This window comes from Lissotriton vulgaris, chromosome 4_1, assembly GCF_964263255.1.
Source record: "Lissotriton vulgaris chromosome 4_1, aLisVul1.2, whole genome shotgun sequence".
Classification (NCBI taxonomy): domain Eukaryota; kingdom Metazoa; phylum Chordata; class Amphibia; order Caudata; family Salamandridae; genus Lissotriton; species Lissotriton vulgaris.
The window spans coordinates 1,890,228,884-1,890,255,821 of record NC_141691.1 but is presented as its reverse complement, the minus strand read 5'-3'; the positions used below and the strand labels follow the sequence as shown (position 1 = coordinate 1,890,255,821).

Below are 26,938 nucleotides of genomic sequence, written 5' to 3'. Positions count from 1 at the left end.
GTAGTTCAATTCATTTATGAATTCAGGGCAAAGAGGACAGAGGATCACTGCTTGGCAACTTTACTGTAATGTTGCGTTAACATTGTAAGACCAGTTAGTTCCTTCTCGCTCTATCTCAAATAAAAGTTTCGCATTTCCCCTTCGATTTATTTACTTTGCACAGTAATAGCAAATCAAAGGCGGGTTGAAAAGAATATTGATTGTAATCGTGCATTTAAGAAACAGTTTTGGCTGCAAGTTTAATTTGCGCTGTATAAGCCGTGATTCTGCTGTCTGAAACAGGTTACCAGTGTTGACATCTTACTGCTGGATATAAATACAGCACAAACTTTAAAAGGGCTAGGAATATGTTTCTTTTTGCTCTCTGTGAGTACCACGGCAATTGCTGTGTTGTAGTATCACAATTTCTGAAATTCCTATAATTACATATAGCATTATTCAGTTACACAAAAGAAAATTTAAAATGCTCTGTATTAAGTAGAGCTGGTGATCTGGTATATAATCAGCAACATCTCTTGCTCTTCTTTCTTACAGTATCTCATTAAAGTTAATGAAATCAAGACAAAAAAGGGCGTGGACCTCCTACAGAATCTTATTAAGTATTACCACGCACAATGCAAGTAAGTATTATATTTGCAATCTTTGACAATTCAGTACAAGCTGATGAAACAATTGTTTTGTAGATTAAGGTGACCTAAATTGTATAAGGTAAAATAAAGGCTCTATAAGCAACGTTGAACTTCCAGTGCATGGAAGACCGATAAAGCTTTCCTTTGGCTGGGTTCACATTATATAAATATCACTTATATACATACATAACATTCTTTGATGAATTTCTTTACATGTTTCATTAGAACATTTCTCATAGTTATCCTCTATGGTCTGTTTGCTTCTACGAAGTCAGACACTTAATTCAAAACTATTAAAATGATGTGCTTAATCACTTCACCTCTGTTTTATTTTTAGCTGCCTATGCTTGTATCTCAGTACATAGTTGTTTGTGTTTTCAAATAATTGTGACGAGGTTGGAGATCTGAAACAGTAAAGGTAATGTTTGCAGGGTAATCTTTCATGTCTCAAAAAACCACTCCCTGAGTTCTTATCATCGAGGTTTCTGCCCAGAATGAAACACATAAATAGCAACACTACAAACTTTAGAAGACACTCTACGGATTCTGCATGGACAAGATGCATTTCTATTAGTACCATAAAAGTTATCAGCTGTGTTTGCAGCGATAGGACATGGAATCCTTCTGAAAATACTGTCCTCCAGAATGGGAATATCCTTCCAGACCTCTGGGTCATAATTTATGAAAACTGACTATTTCATGTAAAATACCAAACCCCTGTGATTTGCCTCAGGGAACTATCCTCTCTATCGTTTGTTTAAGCTTTACATGAGGTCCCATGGGCCAGTGCTACACAAGAACAGAATAACTGTACATCAGTATGCCTACAGCACCCAAGTTTGTCATCATCGCTAAACTAAATGTATTGCTACAAGATCTCTGAAAATGGTCGAACACTTTCACCCTTAGACTCGACTCCAGCAAAACTGAATTTCTCCTTCACATCCAAGCCACAACTCCTTCAATCTACAAGTCGTTACTGGCCATCACACCTACCGCAGTTACCATAACAAAATCCGAAGGATTCACAATATATAAAAATATCTCTGTTTCCTATCACATCACTAATCTAGGAAAAATAGCCACAATCCAACTGTACCTACTCAGAAAATATATACCCTCCATCTCACCTGGAGAATTCAGAAATATTTTTTAAGCCCTTTTCATATCGCACCTAGGCAAAGGAAATGCTATACTAGCCAGCCTATATAGAGTAATTTCACAAAGATCGTCGTCTTGTAAAAGGAGCCAAACAGTCGACCACATTAACCCTGTTCTGAGAGTTCACCTGGTTCTTGTATTTAGATTCCAGAATAAGCTTCAAGATTGTGTGTATCACCTCAAATCCATGCCTATTGGCCTAGAACTATACTTAAAAAAACAAACTCCCATCGCAGGAGGGGATGGAATCCCCAGAAACAAAATGCATATGATCATAGAAGTACCAAAAGTAGGGAAAAAATGTATGCACTAATTTACCCCATCTCCTATTTGTCCTAAAGACGCTGCTACTTTTTTTAGAACAATCTACCGAAAGATAGAAGACTCAATCACAACCTGCTTATTCTCCCTTGTTACCTTCGCTCATTTATTGATCTATCACCAATCTTGTGCACCGTATTTATTTTTCCAGTTACTTTCGAAGTGCTGTGACTAGGTCAACTCTATATCAATATATCCTAAAAACAAATTGTGAATCAATCCTTTTCATTTACTGTATGATCTCATATGAATTCTTGGCTTGTGTTGTACTTGTGTACTGAATACATGTTCATATTAGTTACATAACCAAGTAAAACGTTGATGTGATGGATGGGAATTATTACTCTATTAGATAAAATTCATTTTGAAAATTACTGCAGCAGTGCCTGTAGAGATGGACTTGGTATAATGTGCTAATGAACAGGTCGTATTTCTTAACTGGCAGTATGCTTGTGTGCAAGTACAAAGCAGCGGGTAACAATTTATTCATGCTGAACAAGAAGCAACATTTGTTCCTCTATGTACAAGATCCTACTGATCCAGGTCTGATCACTGAACTCCATCATGGCTGTCTGTATGAAGAAATGATGAGAGTGATAAAGCTAGAATCCTTGTTTAACTTTTGGCTGACCAGTGGATGTGGGTGGTTTTATTTCCTGATTGAGAGAAAGTGGAGGTGATGAATATGAGTAGTATGCTAGCTCTTTTCTGGCACAAGAACAACAGTGGCTGAAGAGGAGGACATTCTGGTCATAGATGAAAAGAGCCTGCAGGCCAGTTTCTTTAAATAGCTTTATATAGCATGGGAAATGGCATAGTGTGTGTGTCTGTTCTACTGTGAAATTTCTGCTAATCGAAAGAAGTATTCCTGTGGTTCCCGTTGAACACGGAGGCTGGGGTTATATCGGAAGAAGAGTAATTTAAAATTATTGGTGGCAACACGTACATAAGCAATTCGGCCAGCAGCAGTTTCTGAAATGAGTATTAAGACGCAGAAGTTACAGATGGAGCTACCTAGCCCTTTATGAGTTGCAACCGGATCGGATACAACACTCCCACACATCATGCCGCAAGAATGAGACTGAGTAGTGATGCTATAGTTATCTCTCACACATTCCGGGCCATAAGGTGTTCATAGAGTAGAGAAGTATACGCCAAGGCCTACTTTTCTTTTCTTAAGATTGGAGAAGGTATAGAGACTGGGAAATCCGAACAGGGCAGAGTTACTCCCCAATGCAACGCACACCACCTACAAATGTACAGTGCCCCATATAGATGCTGTCTGAGGTACATGTCTCAGTGTGTAGCCTTACGAACGGCAACCTCAGGGCACACATGCGTAAGTTGTTACCTGCTTGTTAAGATCCACGACACCCCTGGACTTAAAGTATGTAGCACCATTTTGACAACCTAATATGGATGGATATTGGTAACACAAGCATTGTTTACTTCTGTACATATATGTACTGATATTTAAACTCTTCACAGCATGCGAGTACCTGTTTGCTCTTCATTAAAAACCATTAAACAGATTTAAAACAAAAAAAGGGTAGCCAGGGTGTCCATGCATACACATGGTTGAAGTCTTGGAGAGAGAAACGTTGCCTCACATAACTATTGGAATTTCTTTTAGTAGTGGTTGGAGGTGAACTCGGTTGATCAACAAGGTAGTGATGGGTTTTTTGGGGAATATAATATAATATAATATATTTTAGCAGATAATAGAGTAATTTTGTTGTTTTCAGGTGAAGTATTTCTTTGATCGTTTGTACTGTATTTATATATTTAAAAAAATCATTTGTTATTCACAAGAAACGCCTAACCTGGGATAGCAACCACACCACTTTTGTTTTAATTCTTGCAAATATCTATTTTTAAAATGTTCAGATCAGAGTCTTGACCCTTGAATGAATGGTCCTCCTCATGTTCCTCCCTCACAGCTTGGATGGTAGTGGGTTTGAGACCGTGTTCAAGAAAAAATATTTAACTCCATTGCATTCATGATTTCTTATTTCCTAAGGAGCTACTAGACAGACCTTTTCTCAGAATAGCACACCACCAGACGGCTCTGTCCTCTCATAAAACATAGACAGGCAAGCCACTGACCCACAGCAGTTCATTTTTTCTGAGCAGCTACTGAACCAATTAACTCTACCTGAGTATTTTATCTATGTTCCAGGATTGGATCTCTGCACTCCTCCCCTACGCCCGAAGGCATTATGATAGACGGTGGCGTAATAGGGCAAAGATGGCAGCTGCAAGGTGCTATATTCCACAGCTCGCTGGATGAGCTCCACAGCCACGGTTTCTTAGTCCCAGTTGGCACATCAGTAAAATCAATTCTATAATCAATCCCAAGAAGCTTACTAAATAGTAAGGAATACCCATTACCCAACTGTGCAGTCTTTTGCTAGTCAATAATGCACCTGAAAGTATCCTGCAGTGTCATATAGTATTCAGCCTTATAGCATCTGCATCCCTCCTCCACCTCTGGTAGATTGTTCCTTGTAGTGGCTAGCGCTGGTGGAGATGATCAACAAGGTGCATCATTGTCAGAATCTTAAATGAAGTACCCATCTGCACTATTCGTCGACTCTTGCCCCTTAAGGTAGGAAGGAGTAATTTTGTCTGGGAAGCTAGGCAAGAACAGTACTGAATATGAGCACATTGAGACCGCAACTAAGGAGCCTTTTTCTAAACTGCCTATGAAAAGAAGTTGTAGATGTACTGGTGTGACTGCAACTTTGGTAGGGAGGGACACTACTGGTTCTGTTATACTACTGCTGACTTGGACAGACTCTACAAGGAACAGCATTCCGCACCGCAGCAAGGCAGTACTTGTACCCAGTAGCCGAGGACTTGATCTTGGAAGATAAAGATAAGGCTCATTGGAGGCAGTGACAGGGAAGTCCTTTTGAAAATAAAATGAGAGGGTAAAGGAATGAGGACGGATAGGCTTAAAATAATTTAATTCCCAGAGAAGCATGTTTTCTCAGAGGGGGAAGAGGATGTGGGAATATTGAAAAAGTGCTACTGCTGGTCTTATGGAAGCCAGCACACCCCTACCTGAAGGCTTTTAGGACACTGGGCAGTATCTTTGAGACTCCATATGCCAGCTATTTTGTTAATCAAAAATACAAGTGGCTCCTATCACTCGCTCTCTGGCAGATCGTCAATCATTTAACACCCTTCCCTTGATACCCATTCTTTTTTAAAAGAAAGGAAACTCTGCATCTTTCCTCTTCCCCAGATACCTTCGGGATATTCTGACCCCTGTCAGATGTCCAGAAATTTAACTACTGGAAGGTGATGAGCTTTGCCAAAAGTTGGGAGCCATGACGTCTGTCTATAATTCCTTAGCAGAGGATCTTACAGGTAGATGCCCACCCACCCTCAACCCCCAGCAAAAGTAGACTTGTTCCTTTTGGGAAACCTGACTTTCAGTGATTTAAATAAAGCATGAGCATTGGAGATATAGGAGGTTTGCAAACCACCAAAAAATGTCTCTGGGGATTGGAGACCGGAGACCTTTGTTTCAGCAAACCTTTCAGGTTCTGAAATTGGGTGTTCAAACCTCTATCGGACAAAGACCAGAAGGGTAAGAGAGGAGGCCCCTCCTTCTTGGAGGTAGCCTTATCATGGGGCAACTACAAGGACCTGTGTTGCATTACCAGGAAGGTGTGGATTTATCTGAAGAAAATAACTTTTGAAGGACCAATATGAACATTCCCCCACAACGTCTAGAAAAAGAAGCCTGCTTAGTGGTTGAAATTAACCCATTCGCTGCCAGGGCTGTTCTCTCTTGTACCGTGCCCTTTTTGGCTATTTGGAGTAGTTCGTGCTTCGGCCCCCCACAACTTTTTGTCCACATAAGGTCATTTAACACCCTTCCCTTGATACCCATTCTTTTTTAAAAGCAAGGAAACTGTCAGATGTCCAGAAATTAAACTACTGGAAGGTGATGAGCTTTGCCAAAAGTTGGGAGCCATGACGTCTGTCTATAATTCCTTAGCAGGCTATGTGTCCTTTTATTCCAACATGTTGAGAATTCTAAAGGTACCCATTGTTTGTGGATTCCCCTGGGAGGGACCGAGAAATTAGGCAAAATGCAGAAAAAATGTGGGTTTTGGGGGATAATGGAAAAAAAGTGCTGCAGAAGAAAGCATCTGTTTTTTTCATCTGCAAACAATATCAACAAAGGGTTTGTGGTGCTAAAATCACCAGCTTTCGGGAACAGGCAGACTTATGTCAGAAAACCAAAAAGTCTTTGTATTTTACTGGGACATACCCGATTTTTCCAATTTTTTGTGCTTTCAACCTCCTTCCAGTTAGTGGTAGATATGGGTGTGAAACAAATAATGGATCACGGACGGCTATACATTTCTGAAAAGGAGACAACATTCTGAATTCAGCAAGGGGTCATTTGCGTAGATCCTTAAAGGTTTCCCTATAGAAAGTAACACTTGAAATAAAGGAATATTGCAATTTAGTTGAAAAAACCAGCAATTTGTTCCTACATTTTCACCTGTAGCTTCTTCTAACGATGGTGGATTTTTTAAAGCTATATAATGTTACGTCTGCCGGACCCTTCTGGTTGTGGGGAAATATATGAGGCTTATAGGTTCACCAAGAATCTGAGGTCCCCAAAGCCACTAACTGAGTTGCACCTTGCCCTAGTTTTTCATTGTGTATCGGGTATACAGTAATTCATTTGGTAAAATAGAGAAGAGGGAAAAATAGGTATTAAGGAAACCTATGTATTTCTGAATTTTCTGAAATGGCAATAAGATATGGAGTTTAGAAGCAATGGTTATTTGGCATCTCTAAATTTGTGGGAACCCATATTAGCACGTGAATTAGAAGGTATTGTTCAAAATGACTTCTTTTTTACACATTGTCTTACATTTGGAAGGCAGAAATGCATAGAAAGACAAATAGTAATAACACTTGTTCTACTATTCTTGTGTTCCCCTAAGTCTCCCAATAAAAATTGTAGCTCACTTGTGTGTGTAGGCCAAGTGCCTGCAACTGGAAACGGTCCAAAACGCAACTTGGACACATCACATTTCTCCAGTTAAAACTGACACTTTCTTTGCAATGTGCCTAGCTATGGATTTTGGGCCCTAGCTCAGTTGGCACCTAGGGAAACCTAGCAAACCTGTACATTTATCAAAACTAGACACCCAGGGGAAACCAGAGTGGGGGTGACTTGTGTGTCTCTCACCAGATTCTGATACCCACAGTCCCTTGTAAACCTCAAAGTTTGTAAAAAAAAAAAAAAACCAAGAAAAACATTTTCCTCACATTTATGTGATGGAAAGTTTTGGAATCCGCAGGGAGCCACAAAACTTCCACCCACCCAGGGTTCCCCCAAGTCTCCCGATAAAAATGATACCTCACTTGTGTGAATTGGCCTAGTGTCCGTGGCTGGAAATGCTCCAAAACACAACTTGAACACATCACATCTTTCCCTAAAAACTGACCCCTTTTTTTGCAGTGTGGGGGGAGAAGGCAGATCATCGAGGGCTAGTACCCCCACTTGCCCTCGGGAGGGGGCCAAAAGACTTCTGTTTTTATAATTGTGGGTGTGGGCATGGTCTTGCCCACTGAGGGCAGCCACCAACCCGCTTTTATAATAAGAAAAAAATCCCTAGTGTCTGGTGGGCAGATGGGGGTAATAACACCCATCTGCCCCCAGGGCGGCAGAAAGGCTGTCTCTTTTGTTTTGGGAGGTGGGGGCACTAGCACGCATATTTTGGTCAGCCCCCACCCTCGTTCAGGAAGAAAAAAAATCCCTGGTTTATAGTGGGGGTAGATTGGGAGTAATTATCCCCCATCTGCCTCCCTGGGAGATAGAAAGACTGTCCCTTTTGTGTTGGGAGATGTGGGCATAGGCATGCCCATTTCATATAAAAGGATCAATCATCCCCGGTGCCTAGAGGGCTTTTTGGCCCCCCTGGGGCATATCTGGAGCTATTGCCCCCATCTGCTCCCGGGGTGTTGCATGGGGGGAAGAAAGACTATTTATGGGAGGGGTTGGGGCAATATAGAGCCTATTTAGGGCAGCCCCCACCACTAAGTAAAAAAAAAAAATAACCCTTGGTGTTTAGTGTGCTTTATGCCCCCCGTCGGGCAGTATGGGATCAGAAAGACTGAATATGGCTAATATTATGTTGGGGGAGCAACAGCCCTTTCTCAAGTGGCCGCTCCCCCTCCCTGATGTCTAGTGGTGGATCCCTGCTTGCGTATCGCCCTCCTGCGGCGATTCTCAAGCAGGGATTCACTAGGTAAGGGTACCACTGGAAAGGGGAGATTCTCCCCTTTCCAGAGATACCTCTCCCGTTCGTTTCCGTTCTTTCGTTGTCCCACGAGCACCGGAGCAGTTAAACTGAAACTAGAAGATCTGCTCATTTCAGTTTCACTTTCAGTGTAATGACGTCAGCATGCCATGTGCATGATCAACGTTATATTGAAATAAAATTGCCTCGGATGTTTGAGGAAGCTCTTACCCACCCCCCGAAGCATAAAGATAAAATCCATCTGTTCTTTACAGCAAACGGATTGGTGGTGGTATGCCAAGGATATAACTGTTAGGTCCCGCACCAGCGCCGCAGCCAAGGACGTAATCGCTACGTCCTCGGCTCCGAATGGGTTAAGAGCAAAGACATTTACCCTTACTTACTGTTATGCAGTTTTCATGCTCCAGTATTTGCCCAGGTTTGTCTAAAATTGGGGATGAAATGGAACAGACGGTCAAGGAACATAAATTGCAAAGGTGGTCTTAGATCATAGCAGACACATCTCAAAAACAGGTCAAAGAAAATAAATGGCAAAGGTGGTCTTAGATCATTACACACGTAGCTCACATAGCTCACAGTTTGTACTGACTTAACTCCTTCAAATCAGCTAAGATCATTAATAAAGAGTTCAGACTGGGCCTAGAATGATTTATCATAAGGTAAATGACAGGTCAAATGCCGGATCTCTTCATACATCCAGTCACTTGACGTTGAAATAGTATCAGACACTGCTTCTAGTGAATTTTCTGATGTAACGTTCCCTCGTAGTCTGCTGTCAGGTTCATGCAAGAGATTGTGACTAAAAGAAGCTTTGAAGATTAAGCCAATGGGAGAACAAGAAGTGAAGAGCAATACCTGCCAACCTCTCTAGTCTACAAGATATCACATTTTCTCTTAAAAAAAAAAAGCCAACAAAAAAAGCCCACAAGGTGTAAAAGAAAAGAGCTTGAGGTGACCGATGGCAAGCTGGAAGACCTGGACCAGAAATTGCTTCTGTTTTACAACCTTAAATTAGGTTGAAGAAAAACTTGTTACTGAATAAGCTTGTTAACGCTTACAAGAAAGAAAGAAATATAGCCCTTAATAGACTACAGTGTAAGTATGAGGTTTTGAAGAACCAGTCACATTGGTGTAATCTTCCCTTTGTAGGGATTCTGGAGGAAGTCGAGGAAAAATCAAAGATGGAGGATGTTCTTTTTCAATAAAGATCATTTTATTGATAAACTCTGGGCGAAGTGTGATGACCTGACTAATGGGAACGGCTTATGGGGTCCCTCCACAGAGCCAAGCAGGAGGGCCCAGCAGCAACTGTGCTCGTTTACTTCCAGTAGTTTAGAACAAAGGAGATAATTATTTGAAGATAAAAAATAGCAGTTAGGATAGTCAACACCTAATCCTTAATCCTTGTTCCAGAATATTAAACAATATTCCAAGATTTGTAGGGAGAGCGACATGCCACAGACTTCCAGTAAGCCAACGCTTACGCAACAAATGGGGTAATAGGGACTTGGTGATTCGGAGACTTGAAATATTTTAGATTTTGTGACATTTGTATAAAGACAAAGTAGAGATTAGCTTGTTACAAGAAACTCTTATTCATGAGGCAATCAAGATACTAAACATTCCTGGATCCAGGAAACTAGGTGTTCAAATGCTAGAGCCTCTGTATGAGGGGTGGTTATTATTAGGGAAAGTAGACACTTTTCTTTTTTTCATATTTTTCTTTTTTATTTTATTTGTTATTTTCAAAAAGAACAAAGAAAAAGATAAAGGCATACTGTACATGGCATTCGAGTCGGCATTGATACATTACAGTGAAGCTGATAATTCTGATTGACACGTGACAAGGCTTCATATAGAATCATAAGGAGGATACTTCGTTGGATGAGAAAAACAAAAGGGGGGCAGTTCAGGAGAACGTGCACCAAGGGGAAACAATAAGAAAAGGGCGTACGTTGCCGTACAGAGGAATATAAAGCCCCCCCAAAAAACAGGATCTCATATAGTGGCTACAGACTTCAAGTAGGTTGTAAGGGGAGTCAAAATGTCCCGATGTTTCAACGACATAGGCAACTCTTCTGCATAACAAGTAAACTGATCGCGACAGTAGCTCAAGTCTTGCAGCCATAGTTTAGTAGTAGGAGCTTTTCTAGTGCCCCAACACATAGAGACTCTTCGCTTGGCCATCCGTAATGCAATAGCCACGAACCTTCTGTGCGAGGCCTTGACACAAGTGACCAGATCCAAAAGACACAGCCGAGGAGTACAGGTCAGAGGCAGGTCAACCATCAAGTGTACAGTCTTTACAACAGATTCCCAATATGAATACACCCTAGGGCAGTCCCACGCCAAGTGATAGAAATCTGCGTTAAGCGCACCACATCGCCTGCAGGCATCTGAATTCCGCAGACCATACTTATACAGCCGGGCAGGTGTATAATACAGCTGGTGTAAATACTTAAAGTGGACCATCCTCAAATTGCCATTTGCTGTTAGGTGCCCCGTCAGGCGGCAGCATTCCGCCCGTTCATCCTCCGATATGGGATGTGGCGAGACTGCGTCCACTTATTTAATGCAGTTAATCCCAATGTGGCCACCTCTCTCTGTGATACCTGATATAATCTAGTGACCAGCTTCACCCGAAAAGTGGTGGTGTGTAAGAGTTGCAGTGCCTCGAGCGCAGGTTGTTCCGCGGGAAATTGTGGGTACAGCACCCGCACTGCAGACCGCAGGCTAGTATAAATAAAAAGATGCATAGCATTGACATCAATGACCGCAGCCACTGACGCCGTGGCAATGACTTGGCCGCCAGGAAACATCCTCCATTTTCATCATGTTAATTTCTTTAAGGGACTTTAGGGCACCTGACTCAGTAATGACCGAGAGATCTGAAAGAAACTGGTTAGTGTTAGATTCCTTACCTTGGAATATTCCCAGGCGTCAGGCTGGACCCGGAAAGTTTACGTCAGCAGTACCCTTGCACGTCGGTAGGCGTCGTCTGCGGCTCCGCGTCTGTTGTTGGCGTCGTGATCTCCGGAAGGACGTCGTCGGAGTACTTAGACGCTGCCCTCGCACGCTGACGTCAGTTCTTCTTTTTTCCGCGCCAGCTAGCGCAGATCCAGGAAGAGCAGTACTCTTAGTCATTTTTTTACTAACTTTTTTGATCTATTTTGGATCTTCTTTCGAGTTGACTTTGACTGCTGGTGCCGTAGGGATGCCTGGCTTCAAGCCGTGCGACGCCTGTCACCGCCTGATGTCCGTGACCGACCCCCACCATCGGTGTCTCTACTGCCTCAGGGCCGACCGCTACGGCAAGTCGTGCCCCGACTGCCGGGCCTTGACCTCGAAAGCTAGGCGGGAGAGGTCCTGCAAGCTCCTCGAGCTCCGCGTCGCTGGGGGTCCCGGTCGAGGAGGAAGTCGAAGGACCAGTCATGGAGCCGCAGTTGTTGCTCGTCGAGTCATCCCCTTCACTCGTCCGGCTCCAAGTCCTCCGGTAAGTCGAGGCACTCAAAGAAAAAGTCGAAGAGGCAACATCGCTCTTCGGATTTCCCTTGCCGCTCGCGTGAAGGGGCTGAGGGCTCAGGCAACACCGCCTGCACGGCTCCGCCGCAGGCGCCGTCTCCAGGCCCATACCCTCCGGTCCCTGGCCTGCGAGCGACGCCGGAGGAGATTTATGATTTCCTCATTGCCATGAGGACTCACTTCCCTCCGTTGAGGCCTGCCGGCGCGCCTTCGGGCCCCGCAGACCTGACTGGTGGCCTTGGTGGGCCGGTGGCTCTGGCCCCGGCACCGTCGTCGACTTCGGCCCGACGCCGCCGGCCCCCATGGGATCCGTGCCTGGATCTCGGTCGACGCCAGTTGACCTTACGAGTGCTCCGCTGGTGCCGACCCCAATGGTGTCGCTTCCGGCGCCGTCCTCCGACGATGTCGGCCCCATTTTCAGTCCGGGTCCGGCGTCGGAACGGCGCTGCTCGGCTCCGTCTCCGGCGTCGATGGTTGACATATTTACGTACGACCCGGCTCCGTCATTCCAGCCTTTTTACCAGGACACGGATAAAGGAGAGGACTGGGAGGGGTCTGAGGACCCTCTGGCATGGCAGTGCCAGTTGAGTCAGGACTGGGCAGATGAGCTTGAGGAGGACAGTGGTTTGGACATGTCGCCCGACACTGGATTCATCTCTCCTCCCTCCGTGGTTACAGAGGAGGGTGCTTCATATGGTGTGGTGTTGCGTAGGGCAGCCAAGGCCTTGGCTCTTGAGCTCCCTGCTGCGGCCATGAGGACTAATCTGCTCACTGAGGTGCTTCAGTCGCCAGTAAGCTCCTCGAGCCTCTGCTGCCGTTCAAGGAGGCCCTCACGGACGTTCTGATGGGCACCTGGTCCAAGCCCTCTACAGTGCCCCCTGTGGATCAGAACGTGGCCCGACGCCACCGCCTGGCTCCGGGCGACCCTTGCTTTCTGTCCGTGCACCCCACCCCCGAGAGCCTGGTGATCCAGGCATCTACGTCCCAGACCGCATTCCAGACCGCTCCCCCGGATCGGGAATCCAAAAGGTTTGATCAGTTTGGGAAGAAACTGTTCTCCTCACTGAGTTTGGAGTTGCGGTCCAACACTGCTTGCCCTTTGGGCTGTTATACCCACTCTCCGTGGGACACAGTTGCTGACCTGCTGCCCCAGTGCCCGGAGGAGGCCCGGGCCCGGCTCGCCCAAGCCGCAGCGGATGGGCGGGATGCGGCTTGTTATTCCATCAGGTGTGTACTGGATACCACGGACTCGCTGGGAAGGGCGATTTCCACAACTGTGGCGGTTCGCCGCCACGCCTGGCTGAGGTCCGCCTATTTCTCGGGCGATGTCCAGGCCACGCTCATGGACATGGCCTTCGATGGCCGTCGCCTCTTTGGCGACAAAGCAGACAGTGCGCTTGAGCGTTTCATGGACTCCAGGGCGACGGCCAAGTCCTTGGGCTTGTCGGACCGGCGCCAGCAAACTTCTGCCTTTCGCCCCTTTCATGGCCAAGGAAGGTGCGCCCCCTCACGTCCTGCCAGCCACAGGCCGCAGAACCAGCCTCAACGCGGACGTGGTAACGGCTGTGGCGGTGCCGGGGGAAACTGCAAGCTCAGTCCACATCCGCTCCCGCAGTAGCTGCCTCAAGGCCTTCCTAGTCCGAGCTTTCAGGCCCATTCGACCCCAGTGGGGGGCAGGGTCCGCCATCACCTCCTCCACTGGCCCTCCATCACGTCGGACAGGTGAGTGCCGCAAATCGTCCGAAGGGGCTGCTCCCTCCCCTTCGTGGTGACCCCTCCAGCCATGCCACCGCGGTATCACCACATGTTGGGGGATCACTTGCAACTTCTGCAGGAGGAAGTATGGCCCTCTTGGCCAAGGTGGTCATCGAGCGCGTTCCTGGGCCCGAAGTAGGACTTGGTTTCTACTCCCACTACTTTCTGGTACCCAGGAAGAGCAAAGGAGGTCTACGCCCTATCTTGGACCTCCGGAGCATCAACGGCTTCCTCCAGAAGGACAAGTTCCAGATGCTGACTTTATCTCAGGTCCTAGCTGCAGTAGACGCTGGAGACTGGATGGTAGCATTGGACTTGCAGGACGCATATTTCCACATCCCCGTCCTGCCGGCCCACCTGCGCTACCTGCGGTTCACGGTAGGCCACAAGCACTTTCAGTTTACCATGCTCCCCTTCGGCATTACCAGTGCCCCTCGGATGTTCACGAAAGTGATGGCGGTGGTCGCAGCTCATCTGCGCAGATCAGGGGTTCCAGTCTTCCCCTATCTCGACGACTGGTTGTTGAAGGCGGGCTCGCCCCAGACAGTCAACCACCTCCAGACTACGGCCGACCTCCTGCATTTGTTAGGGATCTCTCAGCCTTCATCCCGAGTTTCGGTCAGGTTGATGCTGCCGCTCCTGGGGCTGATGGCCTCCTGCATCCTTAAGGTGCATCACGCCAGGTGGCGGATGCGGACTCTGCAGTGGGACCTGAAGTTCCAGTGGGCACAGCATCAGGGCAACCTGTCCGACCACGTCCTGATCTCGGAGCGCACTGCGAAACAGTTGCAGTGGTGGCTCACGGACAGCGATTGGGTCTGCAGCAGATCCCTCTTCTGTCCCCAACCGGAGCATGTAGTGGTGACGGATGCGTCCCTCCTGTGATAGGGGGTCACATGGGAGAGGCGGAGATCAGAGGCCTCTGGTGGAGTCTCGGCTCCATATCAACCTTCTGGAGCTGCGGACGATCCGGCTTGCACTGAAGGCATTCCTGCCCTCTGCCTGGGGAAGTGTAGTGCAGGTGATCACGGACAACACCACCGCCATGTGGTATTGCAACAAACAGGGCGGGTGGGGTACTGGAACCTTTGTGAGGAGGCTCTGTGCCTCTGGACATCCCTGGAACACCATGGCGTCACCCTTGTGGTTCAACGCCTGGCAGGTTCTCTGAACGCCAGGGCGGACGAACTCCGCCGCCGGTGCATGATGGATCACGAATGGCATCTGAACTCGGATGTGGCGCACGGTCTCTTTCTGCAGTGGGGAGAGCCTTGGTTAGACCTATTCGCCACAGAAGGGAACGCGCAATGTCATCAATTATGCACGTTAGAATGTCCAAGGTGGCACTCCCTCGGAGACGCTGTTCATCGCGAGTGGAGCTGCGGTCTATTGTACGTCTTTTCGCCTATACCACTTCTGCTCAAAGTGTTGAAGAAGATCAGGTGCGACCAGGCCCGATACATCCTTGTGGCTCCAGACTGGTCACAAAGATACTGATATCTCGAGCTACTCAGCATGTCCGTCGATCCCCCAATTTGTCTGCCTCTTCAGGAGGACCTTCTTTTTTTTTTTTTTACTTTATTATTGATTTTGCAATACGGAATAAACAATTCCCCCGATCTTGGCATTGATCATCAAGCATGTGTATACAATACGATAACCTCATTATGGCACTATATGGTACAGTGAGTACAGTTCAGGCTGTGTTCATGAGCGACATAATAATCACATCATTAACATGAAATACTGTCGAGGAACAGGCAATGCACCTACATTAGTGCGGGTCCAACCTCCCCACCCCCTACCTTTCAGATCCCGAGTCCCCTGAAGAGAAAAGTTCAGCGCTCGTGCCATCTGAATCGCTGTGAGACGACTCCGAGGCGCACATGACTCGCTATGCAAGGAGATCATCCTGTAACTTCACATCCCTGCGGGTCCTCTGCATATGCGTCTCCTCAGCCAGTGACCACTATCTTACATCTTTACGCCACGCTGACAACTCAGGAGCTCTCCGCCCCATCCAGGTGATCGCCACCCTACGCCTCGCCAGCACCAATATTAATTGCAAAAGTTTATAGGAAAGGTTTCTCTTCCTAGATTTAGAGACCAGGGCTAATAGGCAGTGAAGCGGGTTCAGATCAATCCGGAGGCCGGTTACGGCATGTATGCGATCCACCACCCCTCTCCAGAAGCTACCAAAGGAGGACCTTCTGTCGCAGCAGCAGGGGATGGTCCTCCACCCGAACCTTTCCAGTGTCCACCTACATGCGTGGAGATTGAGCGGTGACAGTTGAGGCCATTTGACTTCCTGAAGTCTGTGATGTGATTCTGGCAGCCAGGCGTCCCTCCACAAAATCGGTATACGCCTGCAGTTGGAACATATTTGTGGCATGGTGCACAGCAAAGGCTGTGGATCCACTCTCTGCCCCCCTTTCAGAGGTTCTCCTCTTTTTTTCTTTCTCTTGCCCAGCAGGGCTCTGCTCTGGGCACTATTAAGGGCTACCTCTCGGATCATTTCAGCCTTCTTAAGGCTTCCTGATCAGCCTTCTCTTTTCAAGTACCCTGTTGTAAATAGATTCTTGAAAGGCATCACTCACATGTTTCCTCCTGTTCCTTTCGTGATGCCTCAATGGGACTTGAACCTTGTACTGACTTATCTGATGTGCGCTCCCTTTGAGCCACTTCATAACTGTCCTCTTCGTCTTCTGACTCTTGAAACTGCATTCCTGGTTGCCTTCACCTCTGCCATGAGAGTGAGTAAGCTCCAGGCTCTGTCTTCTAAGCCTCCTTTTCTCTCTGTCCATCCGGACAAGGTTGTTCTGAAGACTCGTCCTTCTTTCCTGCCTAAGGTGGTGACAGCCTTTGATATCAGGCAGTCCATCACCTTCTTTTTGCCACCGTATCCCTCGAAAGAGGAAGAAAGGCTCCACCGTCTGGACCCAAAATGTGTGCTCTCCTTCTATCTAGATCGCACACACCAGTTCCGGGGAGTGACCAGCTCTTTGTTGGTTACGTGGACGCTAAGAAGGGACGGGCGGTGCACATGCGGACCATCTCTCGGTGGGTCGTTTTGTGCATTAAGGTTTGCTACTCCTTGGTGAAAAAGGAGCCTTCTGTGGGGCTACGCACCCATTCCACTCGGGCCACGGCAGCTACTACTACCCTGGGTCGGGGAGTCCCCTTGCAGGACATCTGTCAGGCAGCTACGTGGGCCTCGCTGCACACGTTTGCTAAGCACTACTGCCTGGACAGCAAAGTCCGAAGAGATGGCTTTTTTGGCCGTTCCGCTCTCCAGGACTTTATGGTGTGATCTTGGTCCGCAGACCCACCACTCAGGTTGGTATCTTTTCTAAGGTAAGGAATCTAACACTAACCTGTTTCTTTCAGATGCACAAGTTACTTACCTTCGGTAAGGATATATTTATAAGAAACAGTAGTCAGTGTTAGATTCCTTACCTCCCCTCCCATCCTCCCCGTTCTGCGGACCGATATCTAGGGTTAAGGTCATCCCTTTTAGGGCCCTAGTTTTATGGCACCAGTGTTGGTTTCTATCATGGCTCTGCGTTCCTGGCGCGGAAAGCTATGTACAGATGTCAGCACGCGAGGGCGGTGTCTAAGTACTCCGATGTCATTCCGGCAATCACGACGACGGACGCGGAGCCGCAGACAACGCCTACCGACGCGCAAGGTTACTGCTGACGAAAACTTCCCGGATCCAGCCTGACGCCTGAGGATATTCTAAGGTAAGGAATATAACACTAACTACTGTTTCTTACCGAAAGTAAGAAACTTGTGCATCTGTATGGTGCAAAAGTGGCATGTTGGGTGCATATCGTGGCAACTTCTGCGCTCGCATTAGCCGTAGCTTGAACTGTGTCAAACTCCCTTTTTTCGAAAACTGTATGTGTGTTCACTATCATAGCCTTGAGTGGTATTGGGTGAACGTCTCCCGCCTCCACTGCAACATGAGGGATGTAGGCAGGATCTTGCTGCCACTAATATGCGTAGTGGGCTTGCGCGCACAAATAGTATAGATGAAAATCAGGCACTGTAAATCCACCCTGCTTGTAAGGTAACGCAAGTTTCTCCCATTGTAGGCAAGATTCCTTGCCCCCCCCCCATGCTAGCGTGATCAGGAGGGAATGGTGTGTGTTCAAAAAATGACCCCTTCAGTGGAACAGGAAGGATTAAAAAGAGATAAAGAAAACGTGAGAGTATTACCATTTTCATTAACACTATGCGGTCAGCAAAGGACAGGGGGAGCTTGATCCAGCGGGTTATTTGCCCTTCAAGCTGTGTAATGGCTGTGCCGTAGTTAGCCCGCACCACCCCCTGTGGATCTCTATGGAGCCATATACCCAAGTACTTCACTGTATCATTGCACCATAACAAGGGGAAGTCCAGGTATTGAGAAGATGTGCAATCTGTAAGGGGTAGGATCATTGACTTGGACCAATTGATACCAAGACCAGAGAACCACTCAAAACTGGTGTATTCCCTAATGAGGGGTGCTATGTGCAGGGCAGGCTCACGTACGTACAGCACTATGTCGTCGGCATACATGGATACTACCGAGGACGCTGGAAGAACCGCAGAGTAGCCTGAGCATATCGCTGCCTTAGGATACATGCCAAATGGTTCCAGGATAAGTGTAAATAGTAAGGGGGACAATGGACAGCCCTGTCGCGTGCCGCGATTAATGTGGACTATCTCAGATAAGCTACCATTGACCCTCACCTGCACAGTAGGGCGAGTGTAGAGCAATTTTATCAAATTGGTAGAAATAAATGGTACCCCCATGCGATGCAAATTGCAAACATATAAGACCAGGAGATAGAATCGAATGCCTTGGCGGCGTCGAGGAACGCCGCCACAGCCGGCAAAATGGGTTCCAGTGCATGCATAACCGCAAAGAGCATCCGCAAATTATGGGAGGTGGAGCGAGTGGGGACAATGCCAGATTGACCCAGCAGCACCATCAGAGCCGGTCCTAGGCCTTCTGAGGCCCCGGGCGAAAGGGAAGATGTGAGGCCCCTCTAAGTGCCTTACTGCCTGCGCGAGTGCGCGCAGCGCTTTTCCCGCATTTCATATCGGGCCCCCTGCTCTGCGGTCTACTCTGCGGGGCCGCCGGCGGGGCCCCCTGAGCGCGAGGCCCTGGGCATCTGCCCATACCACCCTTGCCTAGGACCGGCCCTGAGCACCATGACCGGAAGGAGTAGCTGCAATCTGGTCACCAGAACGTTTGCTAACATTTTGACATCAGTATTAATTAATGAGAGTGGTCGATAGGAATTGCACCTGTCCGACGGCTTGTTAGGTTTGAGTAGTGTGACCACTAGCGCCTCATGCAGTGTCCGAGGTAGGCACTGGATCTCATACTCCTCCTCGTACATTTGGTGCAGACAAGGGGCGAGGATATCGATATAGGTCTTATAAAATTCCGCCGGTAGTCCGTCGGTGCTTGCCGACTTACCATAGGGCAGTGCCGGAATGGCGTCCCGTATTTCATCTAAAGTAATAGGATGCATTAAAAACTCTTGTTTACCCCTAGATAGCCACACCAGCGCTATATCATCCAAATACTGTTGTAACTCAGCTTCGTCTGCAGCTAGTCGATGAGCATACATATCATTGTAATATTTAGCGAAAGTCTGTAGTATATTGGGTGTGTCATAATGTATTACGTCATCAACGATGACCGCGTTAACTGTAAACATTTTGTCTCAGGGTTCTATGATACGGGCAGCTAGCGCTCTACCGGGTCTACCACCTTCCCTATAGTATCTAACCCTGCTTCTACGGGACATATGTCGTATCTCCTGGTCGGCAACTTCATTAAATTCTGTCATTTTCTATTTTATGAGCGCGAGCTCGGAGGGGTCAGCTATGGCTTCATATTGTTGCTCCTGCCCTTTCAATACGTGTTCTAGCGAAGACATGGTGCCTCAGAGTGATTTCAGAATACCAGCCTGTAGGCCAATACAAGCCCCACGTTGTTCCAAGGCCGTTCGAATCCTCAGGGTTGGTTCGATGCTCAAATAGTATCCATCTCTAAACCGCCCCAAATCTGCTGTTAATAATACGCAGACTAAAGGATGGTTAAGCGAGGGAAAGATGGATAAAGCCAGGAAGGAAAGGATGGGAACAGCTGAGAAGGAGACCTTAGAAGACACAAGAGGAGAGAAGAACAAACAATTACTAACCACTCCTGAATACTTCTTCTATACTATATCAATGTATAAATATACATATATATATATATATATATATTACCACTAACCTGTAAAGAAAAATACATATGCATTCAAAGGGGAGTTGTGTATAAGGTGTCTTCCTACTTCAGGAGGCTGAAACAACAATGAGGTATATCAGACATTGCGTCATGTACCCATAAATATCACCTCAACAATAGACAATATCACACTACCTGGCTAGTATAGATGAACCCCTTCATTCATGCACAACTCCTGTAAAGAAAAGAACAGCAGGTACGGCATGAAGGATTGTCATAAATATGCTTTCCGTGATCAATTGCATGTAACAACAACATACATTCCTTTTGGCATATGATAATCCCGGAGTTACGTCACTCCGCAACAGACAGGGTTTTATAAATCATCAGCAATGTTCTTAGCAATGATGAAACACAAATGCGAAGCCTTGAACAAATCCAAATCCTCAAAGGAAATATGAGGCTCCAAGAACCAAGATAACTCTTTTGGCAACACTTGCCTCACTGGAACCAACGAAGAATATTGCTCCCACAACCAATGGAAGTACTTAACCCACAATGAAGTCTCAAACGAGTGGTCAGTTCCACCAAAACAAAGGAAAAACGCCGTCTGTTATAATCACAAACGGACGAGACTCGATGATCCAAAAGTACTCAGAGTTCGGTGCCGATGGCACCCTTACCAGCAGCCGCACGCCAGATTCCAGACCTCCAAACGCCAGCAACAAGGAATAATCGGCAGCGTCCTGCCCTGTCTCTGCGAGGTTATGCGCTGCGCACACGTGACCCGGAAGTGAACCGATCACGGCCGCGCAGCGCTACTGCCTCTGGGAATCGTAGTTTGAGGCGGGCTGTGCCCTTGTAAGACGTAGTGCCCCCTAACACACGTATGGTCACTTTAAAAGCTTCCCATAATGTCCCCACTGACTCAACCGAGCCGGTATTATGAGAGAAATCTTCTGTGATAGCCTCCTGGACTCCCTCACAGAACACTAGATCCAATAGAGAAGAAGACTGCAACCGCCATTGGAAAGGAAGGGGGTTATAAGATTTTAACGCCATATGAAGAAGCACAGGGGAGTGATCTGACAGTGTTCTGGGCAAGTGTATTATCTGTACTATCCAATCATTAGTGTCCCGTGTGACTAACCATCAATCTATGCGAGACCAGGCCTGTCGCGCATATGGGTGACACATGCCCTCTTTGTCACCAGGGTGCCATAACCTCCAGATGTCTGTTAGCCCCAATGTTAGTATACCATCATGTAGTGAAGCAGCAGCCCTCTTGGGAGTAGGGTCCGTCATAGACATTCTGTCCATGGCGGGGTCCAGAGTCACATTGACATCACCACCACAGATAACAGTGGAAGGGGGCAGCTTATAAAGTTTACCCCATAACATGTCATAAAAGGCAGGGTCATCGATATTCAGGCCATAGACATTTACTATCACCATCGACGTACCGTATAAAGTCCCTTGTACTATTATATATGTTCCACCGTCATCCTCATCTACGGAAACCGGTACAAAGGGAGTCCCTTTTTTAATCAGAATCATTACACCCTGGGCATAAGAGGAGTAGGATGCAGCCAGCCGTACCCCAGCCCACCTGGTGGCAACAGTAGAACCCGCCTCTTAGTAAGGTGAGTTTCTTGTAAGAGGGCAATCTGGATATGGTGACGATCCAGATAGGTTAGCACCTGACAAACTTTTTTAGGATTGTTAAGCCCCCTAACATTCCAGCTTAGCCAGGATATCGTCCTACCTGTGGATTCAGTCATGGTCTGCCCTCTTTCAAACCGGAGCTGCCATTTTACGCCAAAACATCACGAAGTGAAAACTGCGGCTGCAGGCCATCAATCCTTAGGTGAGAGACATCAGAGTGTTCCTACACATCCCTCTAACCACCACACACCCTCAAAGTACCAAACACAAATGTTATTTCATATCTGTCAATGTTTGTTGTGCCATCACACTTTGATCCAGACATAACAGACCTCATTACCTATCACAAACTTGATGTGTTCTTCATAACAGTAATATGGCTCACCCCTACATCCTTAACATAACATGTATTTGTAAAGCGCACATTCATCATGGTGATGAATTACAGATGTTTATTGTTACCCAACTCAGTGGTACTCATTTTACCGACCTCAGATGGATGAAAGGCTAAGTGGACCCTCTGGGATTTGAACTTGTGACCATGAGGTCGAACACAGGCCCCATGCAGTGGACACATTGGTCCACTGAGCCACCAGACCCGGCATCCTTGTACATCATATACATTGTTCTCGTACATGCTGCAGGATCCAGTATTCCTATTGTATCTATAAGTAGGGAGGATACCTCCTGCTACTGCACCATAGGCAGGCAACTTGATGCAGCTTTTTGCACAATACTTCTCACTCTCTGCAATCCAGTCAGATGCCTTTAAACCTTATTTACAGGCCTCCTGGACAGAACAAGTGCTTTATAGACGATTTCCCTCACCATCTCATCCAGATGATACTGCAAGTCTTCCCCATGAATAATCTAATGCTCACATTTGTCGCTCTCTGCCACTTTCATGTTTGAAGTCATCACAACTCTTAAACACTTTCCTGGAAAACAATGTGAACATCAGTGTTCTAAATAAAACACAAATGTGCTAGCTGAAGCCTTTGTAGCAAGGTACTCCAAAGACCGATAGAAAAGGAAATGGAAGAGAAACTAAACCCCTGAGAAACTCCCACTACTGATGTCCCTCCACATAACATGCAGACAGCTCATCCGCCAAAGTCAAATAGTATACTTTTACCAAAAGAAGCAGGACACTCTTCAAAACAATAAAGCTCTGCATCAACCCTCCTTCTAGTCTTCTTTCATCTATAACAGCTTGTTGAGCCCCCTTGAATCTATACTCGTATATATTTCACTGCTGTGCAACGCTTTTGAAATGCACTTGGCCCTATAAAGCTGGAATATGGCCCCCCCTGTATTTTTCCCAGTCTAGAGGCAAAATAAAAAATAGCTGCAGAAGCCTGGGTAAGATCATTCTTCTTACGGTTTTTTAGGGGCCCCAGTTCATCTTGGCATCCAGCAGAACCCCCAAATGTGAGAAAACACTCGTCCTAGGGACTGGGGTGGACCCAGCCTTGAAGATGTAGGGCCTACTGGAGCTGTCACTTACTTGCATGACATAGGACTTTGAGTTGTTGACCAGCAGGTCCAGATCTTCCATGAATTGGAGAAAAGGGTTTAACAGCGTTTGCAGGCCCCTCTCAGTCCTAGCCTTCAAGATGGCATCGTCTGCAAATAGCAAAACAGGAAAGCCACGCCGTCCCACCAGGGGGAAAATCCACCTTGGTCTCTAATAGCACCTTATCTAGATTGTTTATACATTAAATAAGAAAGGGGCCAAAATACAGCCCTGACGGACCACTCTCTGGGGGAATCCACAAACCTTGGGTACCTTTATAATCCCCAGGATGTTGGAAAAAAGGGACGTAAATTTGGGGCGGGTGGTAATTTTCATCAGTAACATTCAGCAACACAATATTAGCAACCTTGACTGTTCACCAACAACTGAGTATCTTAATGGTGAACATTCCAACTGAACCACTCTGCCATTTTCAACACTATTACATTTGTCCAAGCTCGTCATGAAATTGTCACCCACAATATATAATTACTCGTTTACCCTCCTGCCAGACCCCTTCTCCCACCTCCAAGCTTCTAGTGGTTTATTATTTCAAAGTCTATAAGGTTAGTCAGCATTTCTGCTCACTCTGCAAAGTCTTCCTTCACTTTGTCATCTTTTCGTTAATCCTTCATATACTGTTAGTCAGCTAGTGCACGTTCCAAAAAGTACTTCCATCGGGGAACACCCAGAGTGATGTTTGATGCCAGGTGTATTGCTCTTTAACTTTTTGCTAATCCATGCCCCCAAAGCTAACATCTGTTTTTTTATTTGATATCCTTTCTTCACTGGTAATAAGATATTGCTTTATGATTTTCTCCCCCGTTGCAATAAAATATTCACAAACTGTCCACCACATTCAGCAAACCCCCCTCCATGTGGGGGCAGCTCCACTTCATATGGAGAAAGTCTGCCCAAAACGTACCACACCTGCCACCTTATCAGTGTTAATCAATGCCAACTTCTTGGGAGTAAGATACGTTCTGTTTAATAAATGAAACTGTATTTGTTTAAATCGTGCAACAAGGATATGTCTTTCTCCAGTCAACTTCAGTCTGGGGTTCTGATTGGTCCTCTGCCAATCCCCTAAAGCTGATTAGATGAACACATACCTTTAATTTTATCCATATACAACTTGATGCACTAGCAAATATTGTGTCCTTTCAGCAGATATCAAGTGGTTTGGGAATAAAGATCAAAGAATGACTGACTAGTTGATGTGAAAGTTTGAGGACACAGTGAGCATGAATTTCAGGTAACTTTATCTTTTGTGAACTGTATCTTTTTTCTTTTCTTTTTCATCATGAATGCTTGGAGCCTCCCCATTTTCCTTGGTAATGTTAGAGGCAGGAAAAGTACTGTCTTCAATAAAATCTACTTGATATCTGCCCTGTGAATGGGCTCAGATGGCTCGAGCATAAGATTACTTAGCACATGTTCAGCTACCATGTCACCGGAGAGATTCTATCAGGGGTAAAAGTTCTGAATAATGACGACCGGGAATGATTCAAGCATGTGAATGTAGGAAGGATACCTACACTGGAGAACCGGAGTTAGAGGTAAGTAACTAATTTCTTTCCAATTTACCTATGGCATGTCTTTCATCCTTTTTATCACCAGTCCCTTCCTTTATTTTAAATGCGAGATCTCTGTGGACATAGACCAGTATTCCTATTGCGTGGCTGAAGCCAATAACTAGATTGGCTAACATTTGTGAAATAAGTTTGTTGATTTTGGCTACTGAGTAGGTCTGTTGTAAACATATACTGTCGAGGAATCTGCTAAGAAGACTCATCAAATAGCTGACACAACAACATCCATGTAGTCGGCCTCCCTGAAGGTGTGGAGCATTGCGACATGGTGTCCTATCTCGGGAACTGGCTAAGGAGGAACATGGCCCGAACCTCCTCACATCCTCCTTCGTTCTGGAGCGTGTGCACTGGGTCCCAGGGCGTCCTCCATCCTCCCCCACCACCAGCCCTGCGGTGTCTCATCTGCTGCATTACGTGATAGGAACATCATCCTACAGAGGGCACGGATGGAAGGCCCCTTCACAGTAGACAACAGTGAGATGTCGAGGTGTCGGTATTCCCAGACGTTACTGCAGCATTACAGGCCAAGTGAGCCTCCTACTTGAAGGTTAATAAGGCCCTCCGCTACGAAGGCATACAATATTCCCTGATGTTTCCCTCCAAACTCCGGTTAACATTAGATGGGAACACGCACTTCTGTGTAGACCCTAGGTCAGTATGGGACTGGCTGTAGATGTATAAATCAGGGACTCCCCTTCCATTGACTTGCTCTCGACTTGACGCCCCCAACCTCACAGATCTCAGAGGGGACCGTCTCCATCACAGACCAAACAGGAAAGAGCTGCTACCCTCCAGGTGGTTAAAAAGATTGGAATGGCTAATGAAATCAGACTTGGACTGGTACTCCATCAAAACGTAAATCCACACAGTCTGACTCTGAGTCCTCCCTGGTATAAAGCGCTGGACTCCCCCTTGTGACTCCACAATCCGAGAAGGAACGGATTTGATATGCTTTTCCAAATCTGTTCTGTGTATTGGTGTTCATTTTTTTTTTAAATCTATTTTTATTGACTTTAGTTACAGGTACATGAAAGGCATCATACTCTTAGCACTGTCTATGCATGGTAGCACTTAGTAGCAATACTTGTTCGTTTTAGGAAAATCCTAAAAACAACTCTTTTCAGGGAGGCGTGGAGCTCAGTTTAACTCTATTCTGGTATTGCCTTCATCCTGCCAAACATGTAGTTGTGCCTTTCGGTCATAAGCGCCTTGAGACCTGCCGGTGAGTTGGCGCTATATAAGCCGGACAAAAAAAATATATATATATATTCTAGTTACATGAAGGCTGAGCCTTGTAAGCATACATAACGCGTCTGTCGCACCGGATTGCATATAAGGACAACATTCGGCTCATTTCATACATGAGATGAATTGCAGTTGGGTGACTGCATGATGTCAGTAGTCCAATGAGTAGAGTCTTTCAGCTGGTTCAGCGTGGACTTCAGAACAGACGTAGTATAATAAAAACAATTAACACCCAACAACCCCAACACAGACCGTTGTAAGACCAATATCCCCCATACCAAACCTGCCCCCTGCCCTGCTTCCTTAACAACGTACCACAGCACTTTAGATTGAATGTTACTCCCCTGCAGCAGCATCTATGGCGCTCTCTTTTGGTGTCAATGCTAATCATCTCACACATGAAACACCACAGTCGCACACGGCCATAGGTTCCGGCACCTACTCTGGATCCCCATCCCTCCCCTAGAGTTGTCAACCTGAGCATTCTTCTTTAATCCTCTGAAGTGCCTGGAGCAGACCCTCCCATTGAGCAGCTATGGCCTCCTTCCTCAAACCCTACGTTTCCTCCCGTCTGATGGCGGTTCCCTCTGCCCTGGCCCATGCGAAGAGGGAATGTCTCCATGCTCGCTCGTGAGGTGGGTCTTGCGCCTTCCATCTCTTGGTGAGCAATCGTTCAGCAACCACTAACCCCAGATCCAAGAACCGGGATGTTACTTTCGTGGCTGGGGTTCCACATAACTGGTGCAACAGATAAACAGTCCAGTCAAAGGCTAGGCTACGGCCAGTGCTGACGCGTAGCAACTCGCTGATTGTGCGCCAGAACGTGTGTAGTCTGTGTCAGCTCCATAACATGTGAACCAGACCCACCCCAGGTTCGGTACATCTAGGGCACACTGCATCCGTACGGTGGAAATACCTATTGATCGTCTCAGGTGTAAGGTATGCCCTGTGTATAATGAACACCTGTATCTGTCGGAACCTCATATTTCTGGGTATGCACA

The 26,938-nt window shown here is 46.5% G+C and overlaps 1 protein-coding gene across 3 annotated transcripts in view; it reads left to right on the top strand.

Moving 5' to 3' along the window:
• ASAP1 (ArfGAP with SH3 domain, ankyrin repeat and PH domain 1) overlaps positions 1–26,938 on the top strand; it is a 1,926,573-nt gene that overhangs the window by 772,890 nt on the left and 1,126,745 nt on the right. For all 3 annotated transcript variants that reach the window (XM_086966222.1, XM_086966220.1, XM_086966221.1), the window contains one exon: positions 535–620. In XM_086966222.1, the coding sequence (XP_086822348.1) occupies positions 535–620 (86 nt within the window). The remainder of the gene's footprint in view (positions 1–534; positions 621–26,938) is intronic.